This window comes from Neofelis nebulosa, chromosome 11 (assembly GCF_028018385.1).
Source record: "Neofelis nebulosa isolate mNeoNeb1 chromosome 11, mNeoNeb1.pri, whole genome shotgun sequence".
NCBI classification, from domain to species: Eukaryota; Metazoa; Chordata; class Mammalia; order Carnivora; family Felidae; genus Neofelis; species Neofelis nebulosa.
The window spans coordinates 68,568,786-68,589,639 of record NC_080792.1 but is presented as its reverse complement, the minus strand read 5'-3'; the positions used below and the strand labels follow the sequence as shown (position 1 = coordinate 68,589,639).

General features: G+C 53.6%; 1 protein-coding gene across 4 annotated transcripts in view; it reads right to left on the bottom strand.

The window, feature by feature from the left end:
• KIAA1671 (KIAA1671 ortholog) overlaps positions 1-20,854 on the bottom strand; it is a 203,323-nt gene that overhangs the window by 63,580 nt on the left and 118,889 nt on the right. Inside the window, exon 1 of one of the 4 annotated variants that reach the window (XM_058693087.1) lies at positions 8,325-9,709. The exons of the other annotated variants lie outside the window; for them this stretch is intronic. Within the exon in view, the coding sequence (XP_058549070.1) occupies positions 8,325-8,609 (285 nt within the window). The 5' untranslated portion in view covers positions 8,610-9,709. Of the gene's footprint in view, positions 1-8,324; positions 9,710-20,854 lie in introns of those variants that run through there. 4 annotated transcript variants of the gene reach the window in all.

Below are 20,854 nucleotides of genomic sequence, written 5' to 3'. Positions count from 1 at the left end.
ACAGAAAGCTACCAAATTACAGGCCTTGGGCAGGTCACTTGAGTTCGGCCCACTCCAATTTACTCCTCTGTGCGAAGAAGGATTAAGTAATACTCCCTGGCCATTCTCAGACCGTCGGTTGTGGTGGGTATAAAAGAGAAGAAGCCGGTATTCGTTATCTACTTACTGCTACGTAACAAATAGCCCCAAGACGTACTGGCCCGGATCAACAAACACATGGTATCTCTTACAGTTTCTGGACGTCAGGGATCTAGGAGGGGCTTAGCTGAATAGTTCCGGTTCAGGGTGTCTTGTGAGGCTGCACTCGAGCTGCTGACCAGAGGCACAGCCTCACCCACAGGCTGAAGGATCCACTTCCAAGCTCGCCCACGTGGCTGATGGCACGTTTCACCTCCTTGCTGGCAGCTGACTGGAGGTTTCTGTCCTTGGCCACGCGGGCCTCTCCGCGGGGCTGCCCCAGCACCCTCCAGGCTTGGCAGCTGGCTTCCCCCAGAGCGAATGTTCCAAAAAGGGAAAGAGTAACCAAGAGGGGAGCTGCAGCGTCTTTGTAACTTAGTGACGCTGTCACTTTGGCGGTATTCTACCGGTCACGCGCACCGACCTGGTCCTGCGGGGGAGGCGACCTCACAATGGTGAACGTCAGAAGGGCCGCCCATGTGTGTTTGTGCCCTGCCTGCAAGGCAAGTGATTAGCACTAATCAAATTACAACGGCGACGTTCACAGCAGCCGTCTCCCGAGCTCCCCCCGTGTGCCCGGCGGGCGCTGTGCTGCGATCCGTGTGTGTTACCTCCATACGATCTCCGCCACAGCCATGGGGTGAGGTAGTACCATCGTCCCATTTTACAGAAGAGGAGGCATAAAGAGGCTAAGTAGCCTCCCCAAAGTCATGTCGCGACGGACAGGCAGAACCGGGACTCCAACCCACAGCCCTGGGACCCCACAGCTCGCTCTCGTCACCGACAGCGGTGTGCTGGAGCTGGCCTGCCCTGCTGCCCAGAGACAACCGCGAAATTGTCAGGAGTCAGTTGCGAGCCACTGGTTCAACGCGGCCACTAAGCTGAAGGAACACGCCATGAAACCAACCGCGTCAAAAGCACGGGTAACAAATGGTTAGGTCTTATCAATGGCCCACTACTTCCCACCTTTTACTATTAAGTACGGTCCTGGGGTCACTGCCGCATACTGACTCTTCACGGTGTAAGTCGTACGTAACGAGGATGCACCGAGTTTCTTTTCCCGGTTCCGTGTGCAGGGACGGAGAGCCCGTAGCTTGCGCTTGGCCCTGGTGGGAGTATTTCCACCACCGGAATAGGCAGATGCTACAAATCCAGGCTTCCCCTCCCCACCCCCCAAAGACCCAGCTGTAAGGCATCTACAAGTAAACCACTGTAACTCGCTCAGTACGTCATTTCCTCTCATAGCGAACTATCTTGATGACTCCTTGCTGAAGACCCCATTCTTCATGAAACCCCCAAATATAACACTCCCTGTGACACGTATCAATCCAGAGTTCCTTCCTGAAATGTTTGACTTCCTGATGAGGAAGCTAGAGGCACTTGTCTGAACAAAACACATGAGATTCAAAAACGCTAAGAGAGAAAAAGTAAGAGTAACAGAGGGGCCCTCGGGTCACAGAGATAGAAAGGGAGTGGGTGGGTGTGTTTAAACCTCAGGGATGGCTTGAAGTCACGACAACAGAGGGCAAAACCGATCCACATCTGCAGTCACTCCTGATAGCCAAGAATGGGAAATGACCCACATGTCCAGCCAGGGCACTTAATAAATCATGCAGCATGCTGCATGGCCATGGACAACGTTTTTTTTTTTTTTCTTCCCTAAAGATACACACAACTGCTACATTTTTGGAGCACCTGAGTGGTTCAGTTGGCTGAGCGTCCAACTCTTGATTTCGGCTCAGATCATGATCTCCCAGTTCGTAGGATCGAGCCCTGCATCAGGCTCTGTGGTGACAGTGCGGAGCCTGCTTGGGATTCTCTCTCTCCCTCTCTCTGCCCCTCCCCCTCTCACGCATGCACGTGCTCTCTCTCTCTGTCTCTCAAAATATATAAATAAACATTAAAAAAAACAAACAAACCCTGCTGCATTCTTGAAAGGTTAGAAAGACACAGAGGATTGGCAGTTCGGTTTGAGAGAGGGAAGAAAAAAGACAGGAAGGAAAGGCATCTGAATGCCAAGAGTGGTTCTCGTTGATGTTAGAATCATGGGTGGATTTTGTTTCTGTTCAGTTTTTCTAGACTTTCCAAATATGAGACCAGCACACCTCACTTTCTTAGTTGGGGGGAGGGGAGCAGGGATCAACATTATTTCACACAAGCAGAGCCCTGTGGAGCCGCCAAGCCCTTTATCCTGCCCTGCGTGTCTCTCCAGGTCTCTCCCAAAGGCCCCGGTTTTGGCCCCAGCCTTTGGCCCCGCTGGATCCGTGAAGGGGCCATTGTTCTCAGGGTGACATCATTCCGTTGCCTGGAGGGTGAAAAGGAGCCCTGAGAGGGTGCGGCCAGCCACTTCACGCTGGCTTCTGGGGCTGCAGTTAAGTCTAACACACCAGCCCCACGCCCTAAGGGGCAGCCTGAGAGCAGGGCACCTGATGGGGCACTGGACGTGCCCTGGCAGGCAGCACTGGCACTGGCCTCATGAGATGGACCAAGGGGTCATGGCAGCTGGACCCTACTCCCCTATATGCCAGTCTCAGGAGAAGCACAAAACCCCGGAAGCCTGGGGCGCCTGGGTGGCTCAGTCGGTTGAGTGCCCAACTTCGGCTCAGGCCACGATCTCACCGTTGGTGGTTTTGAGCCCGGCGTTGGGCTTGCTGCGGTCAGCACAGAGCCGGCTTTGGATCATCTTCTGTCCCCCCACCCCCCCGCCTCTGTCCCTCCCCCGCTTGCACTCTCTCTCTTAAATAAAAAACAAAAACAAACAAACAAAACCCCCCCAAAACCTGTACCTGGCACACAGTAGGTGCTCAATAAATGGTGGCTAGAGGTGAAGAGAGCGGAAGAGTACTCCAGGCAGGGGGAGCCATGAGGGCACAGGCCCTGGGTCCTGGGAAGAACCCCAGACCTCCCTGGGCTGGACTCCTGGTGTCCACTTCTAGAAGGTGTGTAGCAGGCCTCAGTTTAGCCATATGTGATACGGAGACCACACAAAGGGAGACGGTGCCACAAAGGGAACACAAAAATGAAGGAGAGGGGATTTTGGGAAGGCAGACTCAGCATAAGCTCCTACACCAAGGCGAACCAGGCCAGCTGAAGACCCCGGGCCTCACAGGCTTTACCTTCTCTTTTTTTTTTTTTTAATGTTTATTTACTTATTTCGAGACAGAGAGATAGCATGAGTGGGGGAGGGGTAGAGAGGGAGAAAGAGAGAGAATCCCAGGCGGGCTCTGTGCTGTCAGTGCAGAGCCAGATGCAGGGCTCAATCTCACAGCCACGAGATCATGATCGGAACCGAAATCAAGAGTCAGACGCCCCTCCCCCCGCCCAGGCGCACCCCCACGGTAAGAAGCTGGGGCTTTCTAAGCCCAGGGCGAGGCAGGGGGATGATCTGACCCCATGGGTGGCTGGATGGAAAATGGACTGGAGGGGAAAAGGCCGGAATGTGGAGGGGGTAGTAGGTTGAATAATGGCCCCCGAAAGGATACGTCCACATCCCAGCCCTGGCACCTGTGAATGTGACTTTGCTTGGAAAAACGGTCCTTGAAGGTGTAATTAAGGATCTCGAGATCACACTAGGTTATCTGGTGGGCCTTAAATCCAGTGATAAGTGCCCTTATAAGAGACAAAGGACAAGGCCACATGAAAACAGAGGCAGCCTCAGAGGCCAAGGAAGACCTGGAGAAGCTACAAGAGAGAGGAGGGGTCCTCCTCTGAGCCTAGGCGGGAGGTGTGGCCTGCCCACCGCTGGACTGGGGACTTCTGGCCTCTGGGACTTCAAGAGAAAATCTCCCTTGTTTTCAGCCACCAGGTGTGTGGCCATTTATTACAACAGCCTTAAGAAACTAATATGAACGAGGCATGTATGAAATTGGGGCTTCTGAAGATGACAGCCACCAACAGCCCTTTCCTTTCAAAATCCCTGCCACTTGCTAAAAAAGTGTGTGTGTGTGTGTGTGTGTGTGTGTGTGTGTGTGTGTGTGTGTGGAGTGGGGAGACGCTGGGCTCTGCTGAATATTTTAAGCATCCATTTCACTCCATAATTGATGCAGAACTAAATACTCCCACTCAGCCTCCGGCTGGAGGGCTCAACACACAGCACCAGTGCTCAAACAGTGGATCCCCAGGGCAGGGCCGTGGGCCCCGTGAGGCAGACCCATGCCGGGAGTGCTGGAGTCCCAGCCTCACCCACCCATTCCAGCTGTGTGACCCCAGGCCTGCCTGCGACCTGACCTCTCTGTGCTTCAGATTTCCCATCCATGAAATACGGGACTATTCCCTCCTCCCCCAGTTTCCCTGGGGGTGGTTGTGCAGATTCAACGACCCCCCGTTTCTGGCAAGTAGCAGGTGCTCGATGGATGTCAGATCCCTGTCCTTTTTCCCCCCGACTCTGGTGACTGGGGAAACACTCAGGCTGCACTGACAGTCCCCCCAAACCAAATTATATACAGCCAGGTTCTCAACCAGGGAAGGGGGTGCCATTTTGCCCACAGGGGACACTTGGCAATGTCTGGAGACATTTTTGGTTGTCGCGACTGGGAGGGTGCTAGTGACATCTCATGGCGGGGAGGCCAGGGATGATCCTACAATTCACGGGACAGCTCCCTCCCCGCAAGCGAAGGAATTACCTGGCCCAAGACATCAATGGTGGTGAGATGGAGAAGCTCTGATATACGGCAGCAGTTTGAAGTTAGACACAGGTCTTTGATATCCTCTGCCCCCTTGGAAAGCACCTTTAGGGAGGCAGCAGTTGTGTGTGTCTGTTCTCAGCCACCTCCCCGGTGCCCGCACCCTGGGGTGTGCCCAGTAAACCACAGGTGGACTGAACACGTGAGTGAATGAATGAAGATACACACATGATATATACCTCATGCTGAGTGCAGAGCCTGGCACACGGCAAATGCCCGTGGAACGCCAGCCAGATTCTTATTCTTTCCTAAAGCAACCAGTCTGGCCATCTGGGCGGGTGGGACTTACCCCCACAGAGTCCGAACACCACCCCTGAGCCCCCAGAGTGACATGAGATGCACACTTGTTAGGCACTTCCCGTATCCCAGGCGCTTAACAGACGCCAGGGTCGTGCTGGTTCTTACTTAACTGTCTCCTGCTGGGCCACCGACCAGATGAGTCCCAGGCGAATCCCCATTTTACAGATGAGGATGCTGAGGCTAAAGGAGGTGATTTAACTTGCCCAAGATCACTGGGCCAGCTCGTACAAGACCTGAGACTCGATCTCAAGTCTGTCCCGTTCCAAAGCCCTCTGTGTAGTATCCTATGACCTTGGAGACCCCCTGCTTCCCGCTTTTCTTTCAGCTTCAGCCTCTGTGGCACTGCCATTGTTCCTGGGTTCTGGAACTTTCTGTCTGGCCTCTACTTGGAGTCCATCTCGTCTGCTGGGCTTCGTTCTCAGGCTCACACTGGGCTGCAGCACAAACGTGCCTCTTCCTGCCTTTGTCGCTCGGAGACAATGCGTTTGTTTTTCCCTCTTTCCCCCTTTTATTCCTTGGACACAGAGGCAAGCCATTAGCAAATTATTTCAAGGCTGGCTTTAGAAAACATTTCGGGGCACGCCTTTGAGGGTTACTTTAGGCCTGTGATAGATTCTTCCAGAGTGCTCTGAGTAAATTCGAGCCCGAGGCAGGACTTGGAACTGAATAGACTTTTTAGATAAGTCACGTACAAGTTCAAGTGGCGAAGACCAAAATCCCGCTCCCCTCCCCACCCCAGCACGGATACGGCCCTCGTCCCCAAACTCTTAAGTCATCGTCTGTGTGGCTTTTAAAAGTTTCCTCCTATAAAACAAATATTTAAGTGAGGTCCCGGAGTAAAAGGGGCGTGTGTGGATTTTCCAGTTCACCGGGAATCTTTGAAGGGATGGCCGGAGAGAAAGGTCTGGTTGTCACAACGGCGACAGCGGAATCTGAAGGCACACACGCCACACGCCAGGCATGGCCGCACGCGTCCCACATTTATAGGCACGTCCACGCCCGCAAACGGTAATAATGGGGAATGGAAACATGAAGTGATGATAATCCCCATTTCACAGACGAGAAAGCTGAGGAACAGAGAAGGGAAGAGTCCAGCTGGGAAGTGGCAGAGCTGGGACTCAAATCCCGCCCTCTGTGACCGCCTGGGCCCCCATCTCAGCTCTGCCCTCACCCTGCCGAGTCAGAACACCCTGAGATCACTGCATCCGACGGGGAGAAGGCAATTTACAAGCGCGTGGACACCCTCTGCTCCCAGCACGGTGCCGGGCGCTCGTCTGAACCTCCACACAATGCCATGGTTCACCCCATTTGACAGGGGAGGAAACTGAGGCCTGGTAAAGGATCAAAATCCCTCAACCAGGACGTGGCCGAGTCCGATTCAAGCTCTCAACCCTGGTGCGGCTGGTGCTCACCACTCTGTAGACGCCAGATGCTAAATGGGCAGGAACCCAGAGCCCGGAGTTATTTAGCACGCATTTACACCCTTGCAGGCACCGTGACGCAACAGTGAGCAGAGGAGGCAGAGCCTGACTTCATTCATTCCTTCAGCAGGCTGGGGGGTGGGGAGCCCACAGAGCGGTGCTGACACGTTCGTTACCCAGGCCTGGGGGATTCAACCCCCAGGGTCATACGACTCCCAGGGCGGGAGAGCTGAATGTATGACCAAACCCCGTGCCCTTAACTGCATTGCCACAGAGGGGAACAAGAGAGAGACAGAGACAGGCAGAGAGAGACGGAGAGAGGCCAGAGATATGAACATACAGAGACAGAGACAGAGACAGAGAGACGGAAAGAATGAATAAGAGGCCTTCCCCCCCTGGCCCAAGGAACCCCTTCCAGTGGGTGGCTGGGAGGAAATGTCCCAAATTCAGGCCCCACTGATCCCAGGGCTACAAAGCAGCACAGACCCACAAGAGAACATGTCATATTAACGGGACCCGTGTGTTTCCATCTGACTGCTCCGGTAGCTGTGTGACCCTGGGAGAGTCACCCCTGCACCTGTCAGGACAGCTGTGAGCTCCCAGTGACCTCGAGTGTGCAGAGGGCCAGCCCAGAGCCTGGTGTGCCCCCCGTGGCACCACCCCCCAATGCTGGGGCAACGTGCCATCTGCGTGTACCATGCCGAGCCCAGAGAAGCAGCCGGCCCAGCCCTTCACCCACCCTCAGGCCCCTCTGAGCTGAGCTGACACGGTCAGGTGGCAGAAGGCTCCCTCGTGAAAACACAAAGCCCTCCCTTTGAGTTCAGCCAGTCAGGTGGGCGTCCCTGAAGTGATCAGGAAGGCCTGGAGAAAAAAAGGAGGGGCTTAGCTAGAGAGAGCCTGGAGTGGAGGGGGTGGCATCGGAGCCCGAGATCCTGGCCCTGGCTTCGCCGCTCACTCACTGTGCTACCCAGGGAGAGTGCCTTTCCCTCTCTGGGCCCCGGTCCCGCCTCTCTCGATCATCAGTGAGTTCCCTGAGATCGATTCGGCACCATTCTGTAGCATTACCTCTAATGTAATCATTGGAAGTCATTCCACCCTGGTCTCCTAAATCCCACCGAGCTTGCCTGAGTGAGAGAGACGACAGAGCCCCAGGACCCACAGCGCACCCCAGGCTCACGGGCCAGCAGGTGCACTTGCCCACCACCTCGGGTCTCCCTGGACAGTCAGAGACGACTTCACGATTCTGCTTGGATGGCAACATAACCAAAGCCACAAACCCAACCTGCACGTGACACGGACACTCGGCCATGCCGGGAGGCTCAGAGGAGTTGAAGCAGGTGCTAACTAATCCCCCCTAAAAGTAGGGGGGCTCCAGCATTCGTGTCTGGGGCCAGAGTGTCGGCACTTACAGATAAATCAACTGGCACAGTGGGTCCGACTCACGTGCCGGCCCCGTCCTCATTTTTCCCCGGTTGGGGACACATTTCCTGACCACTTCGGGAGACAGAGTGACTCCACCGTCAGGGGAATCAGCACCACCGATGTCTCTCTCCCAGGCACGGGGAACAGGAAGCGGCCGGGCTTGATTGACGATGATTCTGGAAGAGGCAACTTCCCTGGTTGGATCTAGGGGGACCCCCCTCCCCTACTACGGGGGAGCATGGGAGGGGAGGAGTTTTTACTGTTGCTTTAATATTTTACAAAAAAAACCCCCAAAAAACAAAAAACAACGTAATAAGCTTACAAGGTCTGGTGGCTCGGAGTCCGTCTGCCTTTTCCTCAGGGAAGAAAATCTCTGTTGGCTGCGGGCGGAGAGACGCCGGAAAGATTCCCGACTCCGGGAGGCCAGGTGTCGGAAGGAGGAGGTGCGTTTGAAGGGGGTCCGGCTGGCGGGCTCTCCACTCGCCCGCTCGTGGCCCACCGTGGTGGTCACTAAGTTGAGGGCTTCCTGGAAGGACCTCCTCACAGTGCCCATCCACTGGGTCATGTGGGTTTGGGCCACCGTAAGTTTGTCTCCCAGGTAATCCATGGGGCCGGAGGAGGGGAGGAAGGAGGTGAGCGAGGGAGAAAGCAATGGCAGTGCCAGGGTCCTCTCCCTCTTTCTACTTTCTGCTCCTGCAAGTTCTGGGCTCGCTTGGACAGAAAAGCTGGCAGCTCTCCTCAGCCAAACCAGGAGTAAATAACCATCGCTGAGCCAGCAGCCGGCGGCACCTGCGGGTCTCGCTGAGAATTCGGAGGCAGGTCAGGGTCACGCTGGGAGTCCACCCACCCCAGTTGTAAAGTCAACACGCTGGGCGGTCCCAGCTTCAGCCCCGGCGGCACTCACGGGCTGCATCGGCTGTGACCGGGAGCTTGGGGAAATCTAGCAGCACTCACTCCAGGGTGTGACGGTCCCCGCGAGGTGGGGGAGGAAGAGGCGGTGGCCCTGGGCACCCCCCAGTGCTCACTGTCCCTCGGGGAGGCGGCCCCTCCCGAGCGCACACTGGAAGGACCAGGTGGGCAGGCCACCTGCCACTGCCCCCAGCTGGACCCTGCTCACCTGACCCATACCATTCAGGTTGTTTCGTCCTCTGGCCAGAGACTGACTCCAAACCTGCTGGCCGGCAGGCAGCTAGCTCACTTCCGGAGCCAGCCTCCAGGGCCCCCGGGTCCCCTGGCTCTCTCCTGGCTCGGCAGCCCAGGATGACATCAGTCCCCGTCTTAGCGAGGGGCTTCGCTGCCCAGGAATGCAGGAGGGGCCTCGGGGAGGCGGCCGCCCAGGGAGCTGACGTCCGCCCCCATTTTTTTTCTCCCCCAAGTCCCAACTCGCTCACCGTCCCTCGGGGCTGACGGTGACTTCACGTGCCAACAGCCTACCCTCCCTGTGCCCTCACTGCGGGCTGCACGTGTGTGCATCCGGGCGCGTGGCTGTTGGAGATCTGGCAGCCCCGGGAAGGTTGGGACAGTTGGGAAACTGCCTCTGGGGTGACAGGCAGCATCTCGGGACCTCCTCAGCTCTCGGCTGTCAGTCTGTCTCCCTCTGGTGGCCTGTTTCTCGGTCAGGTTCTTCTGCTCCCTCCCCGCGTCTCAAGTTCCACTTGTTTGTCCCCAAGCTGGGCTCTGTGTGTGTCTCTCTCTCTCCTCTCCAGCCTTCTCTCGCTCCCTCCCTCCCTTCCTCCCTCCCTCCCTGGAAAGCAACACCCAGCCAGGTGAAACAGCCCCAAGGTCCCCCAAGGAAGGAACTGGGCTGGGCTGTATTTCAGTGCAGGCGGGGTTGCCATGGCAACCCCGGGGTACAGCATCTGCCCCATCCTGGGCGGGAGGTTCTGCACCGGGAGCAATGGGAATGATTCATGGTTTACACTGGGTCACATGAGCGCCTGGGTTTTAACCCTTGCGGAGCTGGAGTAGTCAGTGGGGGATGCAGACAAGACGGAGACCGGAGGGGGTGTTTGTCAGGAAAGGATGGATAACAGAGGGGAGGCACACTTGTTGAAGGAGCTTTCTCCCTCCGGAGGAGACCCATGCCCCCATTCTGCAGGTGAGCAGATGCAGGCTCAGGGACGTAGATTCACCTGCCCAAAGTCACACAGCAAAGATACCACCAGGGCACAGACGGAGGCTGTTCCGACCCCCCTGTTTTTGCTGGGTGTGACGGGGCACCTAGCCCAGAGTTGGAGTTCAATAAATATTTATTGTTCGAATGCCGAGTCCAAGACTGATACCTTGATAGGTCTGACTGCCTCCCAAACGCCTTCCCCCACCCACGTTACCTCAGTTTTGAATAAATATTTGCTAGACGCTGATAAAAGGGCCTCACTTGAGAAGGTTTTTTTATGAAAGCATTTCTGATGATACAGCTGACACAGATCTCTTTCTACCCTGGATTCCCAGTCCTTATGGCTGTTCATTTGTTCATTCATTCGTGCATTCATTCAGTTGTACTTGCTCAGGGCCAGGCACTGGGTACAGAGACTAAGTACAGCCCCTGCCACTGAGGACTAAGCAGGCAACGATGACGGTGGCTAATATTTACCGAGAGCAAAACTGGGTTCCCAATGCCATTCTAAGTGTTCACAGGAATTAACTCATGCACCCATTTGACAGAGGAGGAGACTGAGGCCCAGAAAGGCGAAGTTCATCTGCTAAGGTTGTTCTAGGAGCTCAAAGATGGCCCCCAATGCTCCTGGCCCCTGTCATTCACACCCTGGCGTGGTCCCCTCCCACAATGAATCAGAATTGGTCTCTGAGCCCAAGAACATAAGGCAGGAATGACAGGGCGTGACTTCCAAACCCAGGGCAGAAACAGTAGCAGTTTCCTCTCTTAGATGGTGCTGGGGGAAGCCAGCTACCATGTTGTGAGGCTGCCCAAGCAGGCCTACGGGGAGACCCCTGTGGAGGGAATCTGAGGCCCCCAGTCTACAGCCAGCGCCAACTTGCCAGCCACACAGTGGTTCTCACCACTTCGGAAGTAGATTCCGCACCCCCAGTCAAACCCTCAGATGACCGCTGCCCTTGACTTCAACCTCATGAGAGTCCCTGAGCCAGAGACCCCCAGCCCAACTGCTCCCACATTCCAGACCCACAGAAATCACACGAGAGGCAGGACAGCGTCTGGCTCATCGGGAAACCAAGGGCTGACGCAGAATGAGGGGGAAAAAGAAGGGCTGATGAGGGGTTCTTGGAGCAGCTTGCGGGTCCCGTGTGTTAGGAAGCATCACCCCATCCTGGTTGATGAGTAAACGTGCATGGGGCACCGATTCCACCTCCATACGTGTGTGTAAGCCCTGCCCACCACCCCCTCCATCCTCCAGGGTCCCAGGGCTTCTGGTCTCAAAGTTTGCCTGTTTCCTCACATGGAGTGACCATGGTCAGCCTCCTGCAGCGGGCAGACTACTTCACAGCCCTGCTCCCTCATTCAGCAAGCCCCATTCAGTCTGCCTCCCCCTGCCAGGGAGGGGGCAGACATAGGGAACAGCTGAGTCCTTCCCACCTGGGTCCTGCAAAGCGACACCAGAAATACCTAAAGCACTGAAAAAGGACACAGCTTTTTAACAGACCATCTGGACACAGAGCTGGGAAATCTGGGAACCTTTGGGAGGGAAAAAAGTTCAATCAAAGCAGTACATAGGGGCGCCTGGGTGGCTTGGTCGGTTAAGCGTCTGACTTCGGCTCAGGTCATGATCTCACGGTCCGTGAGTTCGAGCCCCGCGTCGGGCTCTGTGCTGACAGCTCAGAGCCTGGAGCCTGTTTCAGATTCTGTGTCTCCCTCTCTCTCTGACCCTCCCCCGTTCATGCTCTGTCTCTCTCTGTCTCAAAAAATAAAATAAACATAAAAAAAAAAAAGCAGTACATAAATCACCTTAAAATGATAATACCCAGTGTTGGCCAGGCTGTGAGGAAAGAGACACTCTTACCCACAGCAGATAGAAAAGGAAATCAGTATATAATTCCAAAGGGAATTTAACATCCAAGATCAAAAGTGTTAAAAACAATGGCCTGGGGTGTCTGTGTGGCTCAGTCGGCTGAGCCTCCGACTTCGGCTCAGGTCAGGATCTCACGGTTCAAGAGTTCGAGCCCCACATCAGGCTGTGTGCTGACAGCTAAGAGCCTGGAGCCCGTTTCGGACTCTGCGTCTCCCTTTCTCTCTGCCCCTCCCCCGCTCACACTCTGTCTCCCTCTCTCTCTCTCTCTCTCTCCCTCTCTCTCAAAAATAAATAAACACTAAAAAATAAAAAACCCAAAAAACAATAGCTGCCAGCTAGTGACCTATATGCAAAAGCATACTGATGTCTATACTTACTTTGATATGCAGGGGAAAAACAAAAAAAGATGTACTAAGAAATGGATGGATGGCTAGATTTTTATAAAACAAATTTAGCAAAATGTTAGCAGTTATATTATCTAGCTGGTGAGTGTATGTGAGTCCCCCTGTCCCCAATATAACTTTTCTGTATGTTTGAAAATTATGACTGCGGTAGGAGGATGTGATCCAGTTTCACACCGAGAAACCTTCTCATTGCCAAAGAAGGCACACAAACCTTTTGCTACAAGGATGTTTATTATGGTCAGATAGGAGTTTTATATTTGTGAAAAATTAGTAAGAGGCTAACTGTGAAACAAAAAGGGACTTGTTCAGTGCTGTGTTCAGCCATACTGATGTCAGGGCCAAAAGGAGGGAAAAAAAAGTCGGTAATGCTGATCCTGTCTTTATTTATGAGGTTAATGGTTTGTTCATGGATTTTTTACATTAACTTTTATTTAAAAAAAAAAAATGCCACATTGAGGGGAGCCTGGGCGATCAGTCAGCTAAGCGTCCGACTCTTGATTTCGGCTCAGGTCATGATCCCAGGGTCATGGGAGCAAGCCCCACGTTGAGATGCTTGAGATATTCTCTCTCTCGCTTTCTCTCCCCGCCCCCCCCCCCGCCCCTCTCCCCCCACTCACATAGTGCTCTCTCTAAAATAAATAAAAATTTTAAAATACCACATCAAAACATTATTTATCTTGAGCACTGGTGTTTTTGTGTGCCTCCCTAAATTTTGTACCGTAGGTGTGTGCCTCTGTCCCCTCGCCCTAGTCCAGCCCTGGGTTTGCTAAATCAATACAGTATCACAGTGAAGGATGTGGAGACCTGCCTCTAGCTTTTATTAGCTGTGTGACACCGAGGAAGCTGCTCGACCTCTCTGATTTTCAGAGATGAAATCATCAAACTCATCATCGCTATTGACACGGTCGGTACCACTTCCTGGGTGCCAGGCATTGTGTTACATCATTGCTTATATCATTGTTATATCATCTGCTCCTTCCAGCAACGAAATGAGGTTTCTGCCACGATAATTAGCCCCCTTGTACAGATGGAAAAACCGAGGCGCGGGGAAGCTCAGCGACCAGCCCACGGGCAAACGGCTATTAAGCAGTGGCGTTTGCTAACCCTGGCCTCCCACCTTGGACAAGGTAGAGGATGTCCTTCCTGGCCCCACCAAATCAGTCTGGATAGGAGATAAGCATCCAGACAAGCAGAGGAGGCAGGACTACCCAGCTCCACCTCCTTCCAGAAGGGGAGAGTGGTATGGAAATGAGCAGAAAAGCCAGATTGCCTGCCTGCTCCCTCCTGGCTCCCTTTAGGTACAGTGTGGTCTGAATGTGTGACTATAAAAAGCGTCGCTCCCTGAAAACTGGGACACAGCACAAGCACTTTCCCCCCAGAGGGCTCTTTCTGCAAACTCTTCTATTCTCTCCAGGAAACTCCTGGGACATTGCTGGGCATGAAAAAGGAAAGGAAGCCATCCCCTTACATAATTAATCCCCAAAATGCTGCAGAAACTGCTGACATCCAGGAAATGAATGGGAATCTTATCCATGGCGTGAGGTGGGACCCAGAGATCACCATTTCCAGACAAGCGTGTGCGGTCACCGGAATGAGAATGTCGGTCACTCCTTCATTCAGCAAACATTCCTTGTGCAGTTACTTTGTGCGCAAGCTGTGTGGGGGCCCGGATGGGGACCGACGGTCCCTGAACAGCTCAGGGTAGCTTTCTGATTCTCAGTCACGAAGGGGGCGGGAGGGTGTTCCAGCGGACCGCCTCAAACGGGAAGCTACATTTTCTCCCAAGAATCTGATCCCAAAGGCACCCTGTAGAGAGTTCCTCAGGTAGAAGAAAAAGCCAGGAAAAAAAAAAAAAAAGAACAACCGTAACACGAGTGTCAAGTGGATAATACGCTGTGGGAACGTAAGAGGGATCCCAAACCAACCCAAGAAAGTGGGCTGTTGAGAAAACAAGAGCAAAGGGAAGATGACCGTTTACTAAGGATCTGCAGTTGGAGGAGGGGTACCTGCGTGGGGTTTTGAAGGATGAATAGGAGTACACCAGGAAGGGAGAGATAAAGACCAACCCTATGCAAAGGCCAGCGGCGTGACCCTATTCAGTCTCGCCTCTGGGCTTTTGTGCTTTGCTGCATCCCTGTCTGAAGGTGCCTTCCCCTAGTCTCCCGCCTCTACTGAACCTTCCCTCACTCCAAGACCACCTTCAGCAGCTTCGGCCTTTTCCATACCAGCCCCAGAAAGTGACCCTCTTCACATCCTGCTTCCCCAAACATTGCACATACCCAAACTATGCCTCCGGGACCTAGAAGTACGCTAACATCACGTGGCCGGGGAAGGTGATGGCGGTGAAAATCACGACAACCATTAACTGAGGATTTACTATGTGCCAGGAACTAGTTACTCACACATCTCGTCTCATTCAGCTCTCACAACAGCCCTGCAGGGTCAGTTCTGATGTCACTTATCCCCGTTTTGCAAAGGAAGACTGTGAGATTTAAAGAGCCAAAGGGACTTGTCCAAGGTCACTGAACTGGTAAGGGGGGGCTCTGGGACTTGAACCCACAGGTGTCTGATTCCAAAGCCCCCCCCCCAGCGCAGAAGCCAGACTCTACCCATACCTCTAAGACCCTTGAAAGTGGCCAATTCTGCCCCAAGCCCCGTGGCATGACCTCCTGCAGTCAAGCATCGCACGGGCAAGAAACGCATGCAGAAAGACTGGTCTGCTTGCAAATCAACCGGTTTCCTTTCTCCCCACCAGGCTTGGAGAATAATTCCTGGGACCACGTGGCTTGTGGACACAGTTTAAACCTGTTTTCTCTCCCCCTCAGATAAGCGATGCTTTCTGAAAGTCAGCAGATGGCTCGGGGTCTCCCTCCAGGGCTGACACCCTTCAGCTCAGAGCCCTGGTTTCCCTACTGAAGATCAGACAACCTGCCCATTCGAAAAGTTGTGGCAAAGAACCAATTGAGATGGTTCTTGCCCAGCACGTACAAGACAGTAAATGACAGCCACAGGGGAAGTACTTATTCTATTCCACTTGATATCATGTCACCACCGGGTGGGTCCCATTCACCCTGATTCACAGCCTGCAGCACTCGGCAGGCAGGAGACATGCCTAGTGCGAAATGAAGGAACCACCGTGGCTTGAACCCGAGTCCTACAACTCCCAACAGCCCTCTCACTAGGCTTGTTTCCAAGGCAACAGGGAAAAGTCTGATATGGAAAAAAAAAAAAAAAAACAAACAACCACCCAGAAATGGCTTGATCTCACAAGTCAACCCCAGGTTATTTATACACCAAGCCCAAGACTATTTCCTCGTGTCCATCCATCACATTCTTACTCAAAAAGCCGTTTTAATGACCTAAGATGCCCTTAATTAACCTTGGAAGGGGAGGGGAAAAAAAATCATCCGGAAAGGAAATCTTTCTAGAAACAGCCAGGGTCTCGTGACCCTCCTTCATCAGGCCCTGCCCTGAGCTCAAGGGAAGAACAGCTTTCTCCACGCTGCGAAGGGCCGGCTGTGTGGCCCCGCCTGTCAGTCTGTAATTAGAGCCCCTCTTCCGAGACAGTGGGCATCTGATGAAGCTGCAGGCCCCGGCCTCCTCTAACATGTAAACCAGGGTCTGAGTCACCAAGCTGGGCTGCCCACGAGGCCCCTGTCACACAGCCACCCTCCACTCCTCGGGCTCCCTGGGAAGAAGGGGGTTCCCCTCTGTACTCTTTCTGGCTGCCTTGCCTGGGGCTGGACAGCACGTTTCTTTCCAGCACAGCAGCTGAATTTCTCCATCTTGGGATCAGTTAGCAAAAGAGAACCAAGATGCTCTTGGGGAGCGACAAATCAGAACGGGGACGAGGGATACGTGACGACCCCTAGGAAATGTACCCCTGAGCAGGGAGCTCGCTAGCCTTGGCTGAACTTGCCCCTCAGCAGTACCCCAAGATTTTAAGCATTGGCATGAGGCTAATAAAAGGTTAGGAGCATGGGTAAAAGGCCTTTCTTTCCTTGCTGTCTGCCTCCCTCCCTTGTGACTTCAACAAGCATCAGCTTGAGCACCTGCAGCACGCCAGGCTGGGGAGACGACCCCGGGCTCCCGGAACAGTGTGATTTGGAGTCCACAGCAAGTGCAATGACAAATCACGGGAGTTGCCATTTGCCAAGGGCCTACGGTGCCCCCTGTCACTGCCGTGACCCAAGTCGCCCGGGAAGGTCGTGACGGCCACTGGACAGACCAGTGGGCAGAGACTCCAAATGACAAAGTGCCTAGCCCACGTCACACGGCGGCTGCGTGCGGAGCCATGACTGGGACCCAGGTCTGGCTGAGCCCACCGCCTGCGCTCCTACCCTCCCCCACCCAGGCAACCCTGCCCTGGTGAGCACTTCCGGTTCTGCCAGCTTGACGCAGGCATGTGGGGTGCTGAAGACATGGTCGCGGGGACAAACACCTTACTCTGTGTTCCTCCTTCCTGCTTTCCACGTCGCTTCCTCGGGCTTGGGTCGGCCAGAACCCCAAGGAAAGCCTGATCGTGATGAGCACGTGGTTCCCCAAGATGGCCTCAGAGACTCCCCCCTTCCTGTCCTCATTTCCAACAAGGGCTCTGCTGTATCCACCCGGCAGCCTCAGAGGGCACCGTGCATCCACCTGCTCTGGTGGAACGGAGGGGGAGTGGGCACACCCGGGGCCGGCAGACCCAGGCTTGAGGCCTGCCTAGGCTCTGCCCTCTGTTGCTCGGGGTCCTCAGGCAGCGCCCCCTCCCCTATGGCTCTTGACCCCCCCCCAAGCAGACTGTACTAGAAGATTACGGGGAAGTCTGGCTCAAAACCTCAGTCATCCCCTCTCAAAGGCGACCCGACCTGGCCTTGAGAGTCCAGCAGACCCGAGTTCAAATACCACGTGGTCTTCTCTTGCCCGAGCCGCCTCATCTCACAGATGGAGATCCTGACATCTGCCTCGCAGGGAAAGTGCCAATGGTGTGCACAAAGTAGGCCCCCAGCAAAGGTGGGGGGGGGGGATGGTGTCAGATTCCGATGGGGGGTGCCCATGGCTGGACCGCTCACATAAACTTTCGAAGAGAAATGGCCTTTCCGAAGGGCAAGCCCACATCTACTCGAACGCTGCAAGGACACGGTTAGTGTTTCCTAAGCACTGACGGTCTGCCAGGCCCTACGCCATCTCGTGTCATCCCCACAGACACAGTCAAGGGCGGGGCTCCGAGACGGGCTGCTCGCTGTGTGACCCTGGCTAAGTGGCTGGCCTTCTCTGGCCCTGTCCTCCCTTGTCTTTAAAACAGGATGAAAATGGTCCCCTGTTTCCCAGGTGGTGCTGAAAGTTACATGACGTGTATCTGCCCATCTCATGAGAGCACAACAAATGTCCCCGCTGTACAGAGGAGGAGACCGAGTCGGAGAGAGCCCTCCCATGTCGGCCCCTGTTACTCTCGTCACCCAGCTTGCCAGCCCTCAGCCCTCTTCTCTTGTCAAAGCTGCCGTAACATCCCTGCTTGCCTCCACAGAGGAGCGGCCGTCTCCCGACCCAGCTGGAGGTCCATTCTCCAGGGCCACTCATCTCTACGTGCACGCTGTCCTGCCCATGCTGTTTCTGGAGCCACCCTGTGCCGGGCAGGGAGGGCAGGGAGGGCAGGGAGGGCAGGGAGAGGGGCAGCTGGTCTGCCTCAGCTGGTCCACCTCCGATGAAGGTGTGTTCATCCCTGTGGGGTGGACTCAAAGGCTGGACTCAAAGGCTCCCGTCACCCGCGCTTGCAGGGGCAATCAAGGGGAGACCCCCAGCTGCCCCCTCCCCACTGTTTCCCGCTGCTAAGGTTACCTCACCACAGCCCCTCTTACCGGGGTGCTTCTAGTTTCTGAGTCTTCGCTCCTTGTAGACTCTCCCTTTGACCTGCCAACACAAAGGAGCTGCCCAAAGCAGGCCCTCTCTACCACTGTAACCCTTCCTTTACATGGTAACGCCTACCATCCCCTGGCATTTTCCTGACCATTTATTACTATCTCTCTAAGGAAGGCTCTTGGGAGCAGAACCCGGATGTCTTATTCTCTCTGCTATTGCCCTGTGCCTAGCACACTGGAGGCTCTCACTAAGTGTTTGTTGAATGAATGACTAAATGAATGAAGTGAAGAGGGGGAGGGGAGGGGAGGGAAGAAGTACTATTGTATTTCTACTGCAATCCCATCCCTTCTTCTCCTCCTTCCTTGGCCAACTCCTACCCATCTTTAAAAAAATTTTTTTTAATGTTTATTTATTTTTGAGAGAGACAGAGACAGAATAGAGGGTAAGGGGCAGAGAGAGAGGGAGACACGGAATCCGAAGCAGGCTCCGGGCTCTGAGCTGTCAGCACAGAGCCCGACGCGGGGCTCAAACCCACGAACCCATGAGATCGCAACCTGAGCCAAAGTCGGACGTTTAACTGACTCAGCCACCCAGGTGCCCCAATTCCTACTCACCTTTAAAGACCTCACGATGATGTCCCTGCTCCCAGGAAGCCTTCCCTGCCACCTTCTCTACTCAGTTCAGTGCCTCCTCTGGGCTCCCCAACCCCCAGGCTTCCCCATCACTGTGTCCTCTAGATGCCATAGTATAAGGGCCAATTTCCACCAGCTGTGAACACTTTGAAGGTCATGGCTGTGTCGATTCCATTCTTTATCTCCAGGGCCCATCCTGAGGCCAGGCACAGAGTAAACGGCTCAGCATTACAGCTAAAACTTCTAGACCCCCAACCACACAGCAAGCCCAGGCAGAGCCCTTTGAATCAGATAATTTATGGACTCCTCAGCATTGCCTTGTAAGGTGGGGGCGGGGGGGGACCATCTTGTACACATTTTATAGATAAGGAAAGTAAGGCTCAGAGAAGCCAAGCTACTTGGCCACGATCACACAGCAAGGACCCTGTGTGGCCACGATGCCACACTGTCCTCCACCCTGGGCCTCCCATGAAAGGCCTGGGGCAGGGGCAGGGGGGAAACATTTCTTACAGTTGTTTTTTACAACCTTTTAAAAATGCGAAAGTCATTCTTAGCTCACAGGCTCTAATTTGCTGAACCTTGCACTACATCCCCCCAACCACTATGTGAATTATGTCAAGTGATACATGTCCACATTGTTTGACCCATCTTTATGGGGCTTTTTGTTACTTTCAGCATCCTTGCCCATCAAATGACGGTGACGTACCAACTGTTGGTGAGGATGGGGAGCAACCGAAACTCTCAGGGGGTGTGAAGCCAAATGGTGTGACTACTCTGGAAAACAGTGGGCAGTTTTCTTTTTTTTTTTCTCTTCCCTAGAAGTGTTTTGTTTGTTTGTTTTTTAAATTTACATCCAAGTTAGTTAGCATATAGTGCAACAATGATTTCAGGGGTAGATTCCTCAATGTCCCTTACCCCCTTTAGCCCATCCCCTCCCCACAACCCCTCCAGCAACCCTCTGTTTGTTCTCTATATTTAAGAGTCTCTTATGTTTTGTCCCCCTCCCTGGTTTTTTTTTTTTAACGTTTTATTTATTTTTGAGACAGAGAGAGACAGAGCATGTACGGGGGAGGGGCAGAGAGAGAGGGAGACACAGAAGCGGAAGCAGGCTCCAGGCTCTGAGCCATCAGCCCAGAGCCCGACGCGGGGCTCAAACTCAGAGACCGCGAGATCGTGACCTGAGCTGAAGTCAGACACTCAACCGACTGAGCCACCCAGGTGCCCCTCCCTGTTTTTATATTAGTTTTGCTTCCCTTCCCTTATGTTCATCTGTTTTGTATCTTAAATTCCACATATGAGTGAAGTCATATGATATTTGTCTTTCTCTGACTAATTTCACGTAGCATAATACCCTCCAGTTCCATCCATGTAGTTGCAAATGGCAAGATTTCATTCTTTTTCATTGCTGAGTAATACTCCATTGTATATATATATATATACCACATCTTCTTTATCCATTCATCCATTGATGGACATTTGGGCTCTTCCCATACTTGGGCTATTGTTGATAGTGCCGCTATAAACATGGGGGTGCATGTGTCCCTTCGAAACAGCATAACCTGTATCCCTTGGATAAATGCCTAGTAGTGAAATTGCTGGGTAGTAAGGTAATTCTATTTTTACTTTTTTGAGGAACCTTCATACTGTTTTCCAGAGTGGCTGCACCAGCTTGCATTCCCACCAACAATGCAAAAGAAATCCTCTTTCTCCGCATCTGTTGTTGCCTGAGTTGTTAACGTTAGCCATTCTGACAGGCGTAAGGTGGTATCTCACTGTGGTTTTGAATTTGTATTTCCCTGATGATGAGTGAAGTTGAGCATTTTTTTCATGTGTCGGTTGGCCATCTGGATGCCTTCTTTGGTGAAGTGTCTATTCATGTCTTTTGCCCATTTCTTCACTGGATTATTTGTTCTTTGGCTGTTGAGTTTGGTAAGTTCTTTATAGATTTTGTATACTAACCCTTTATCTGATATGTCGTTTGCAAATATCTTC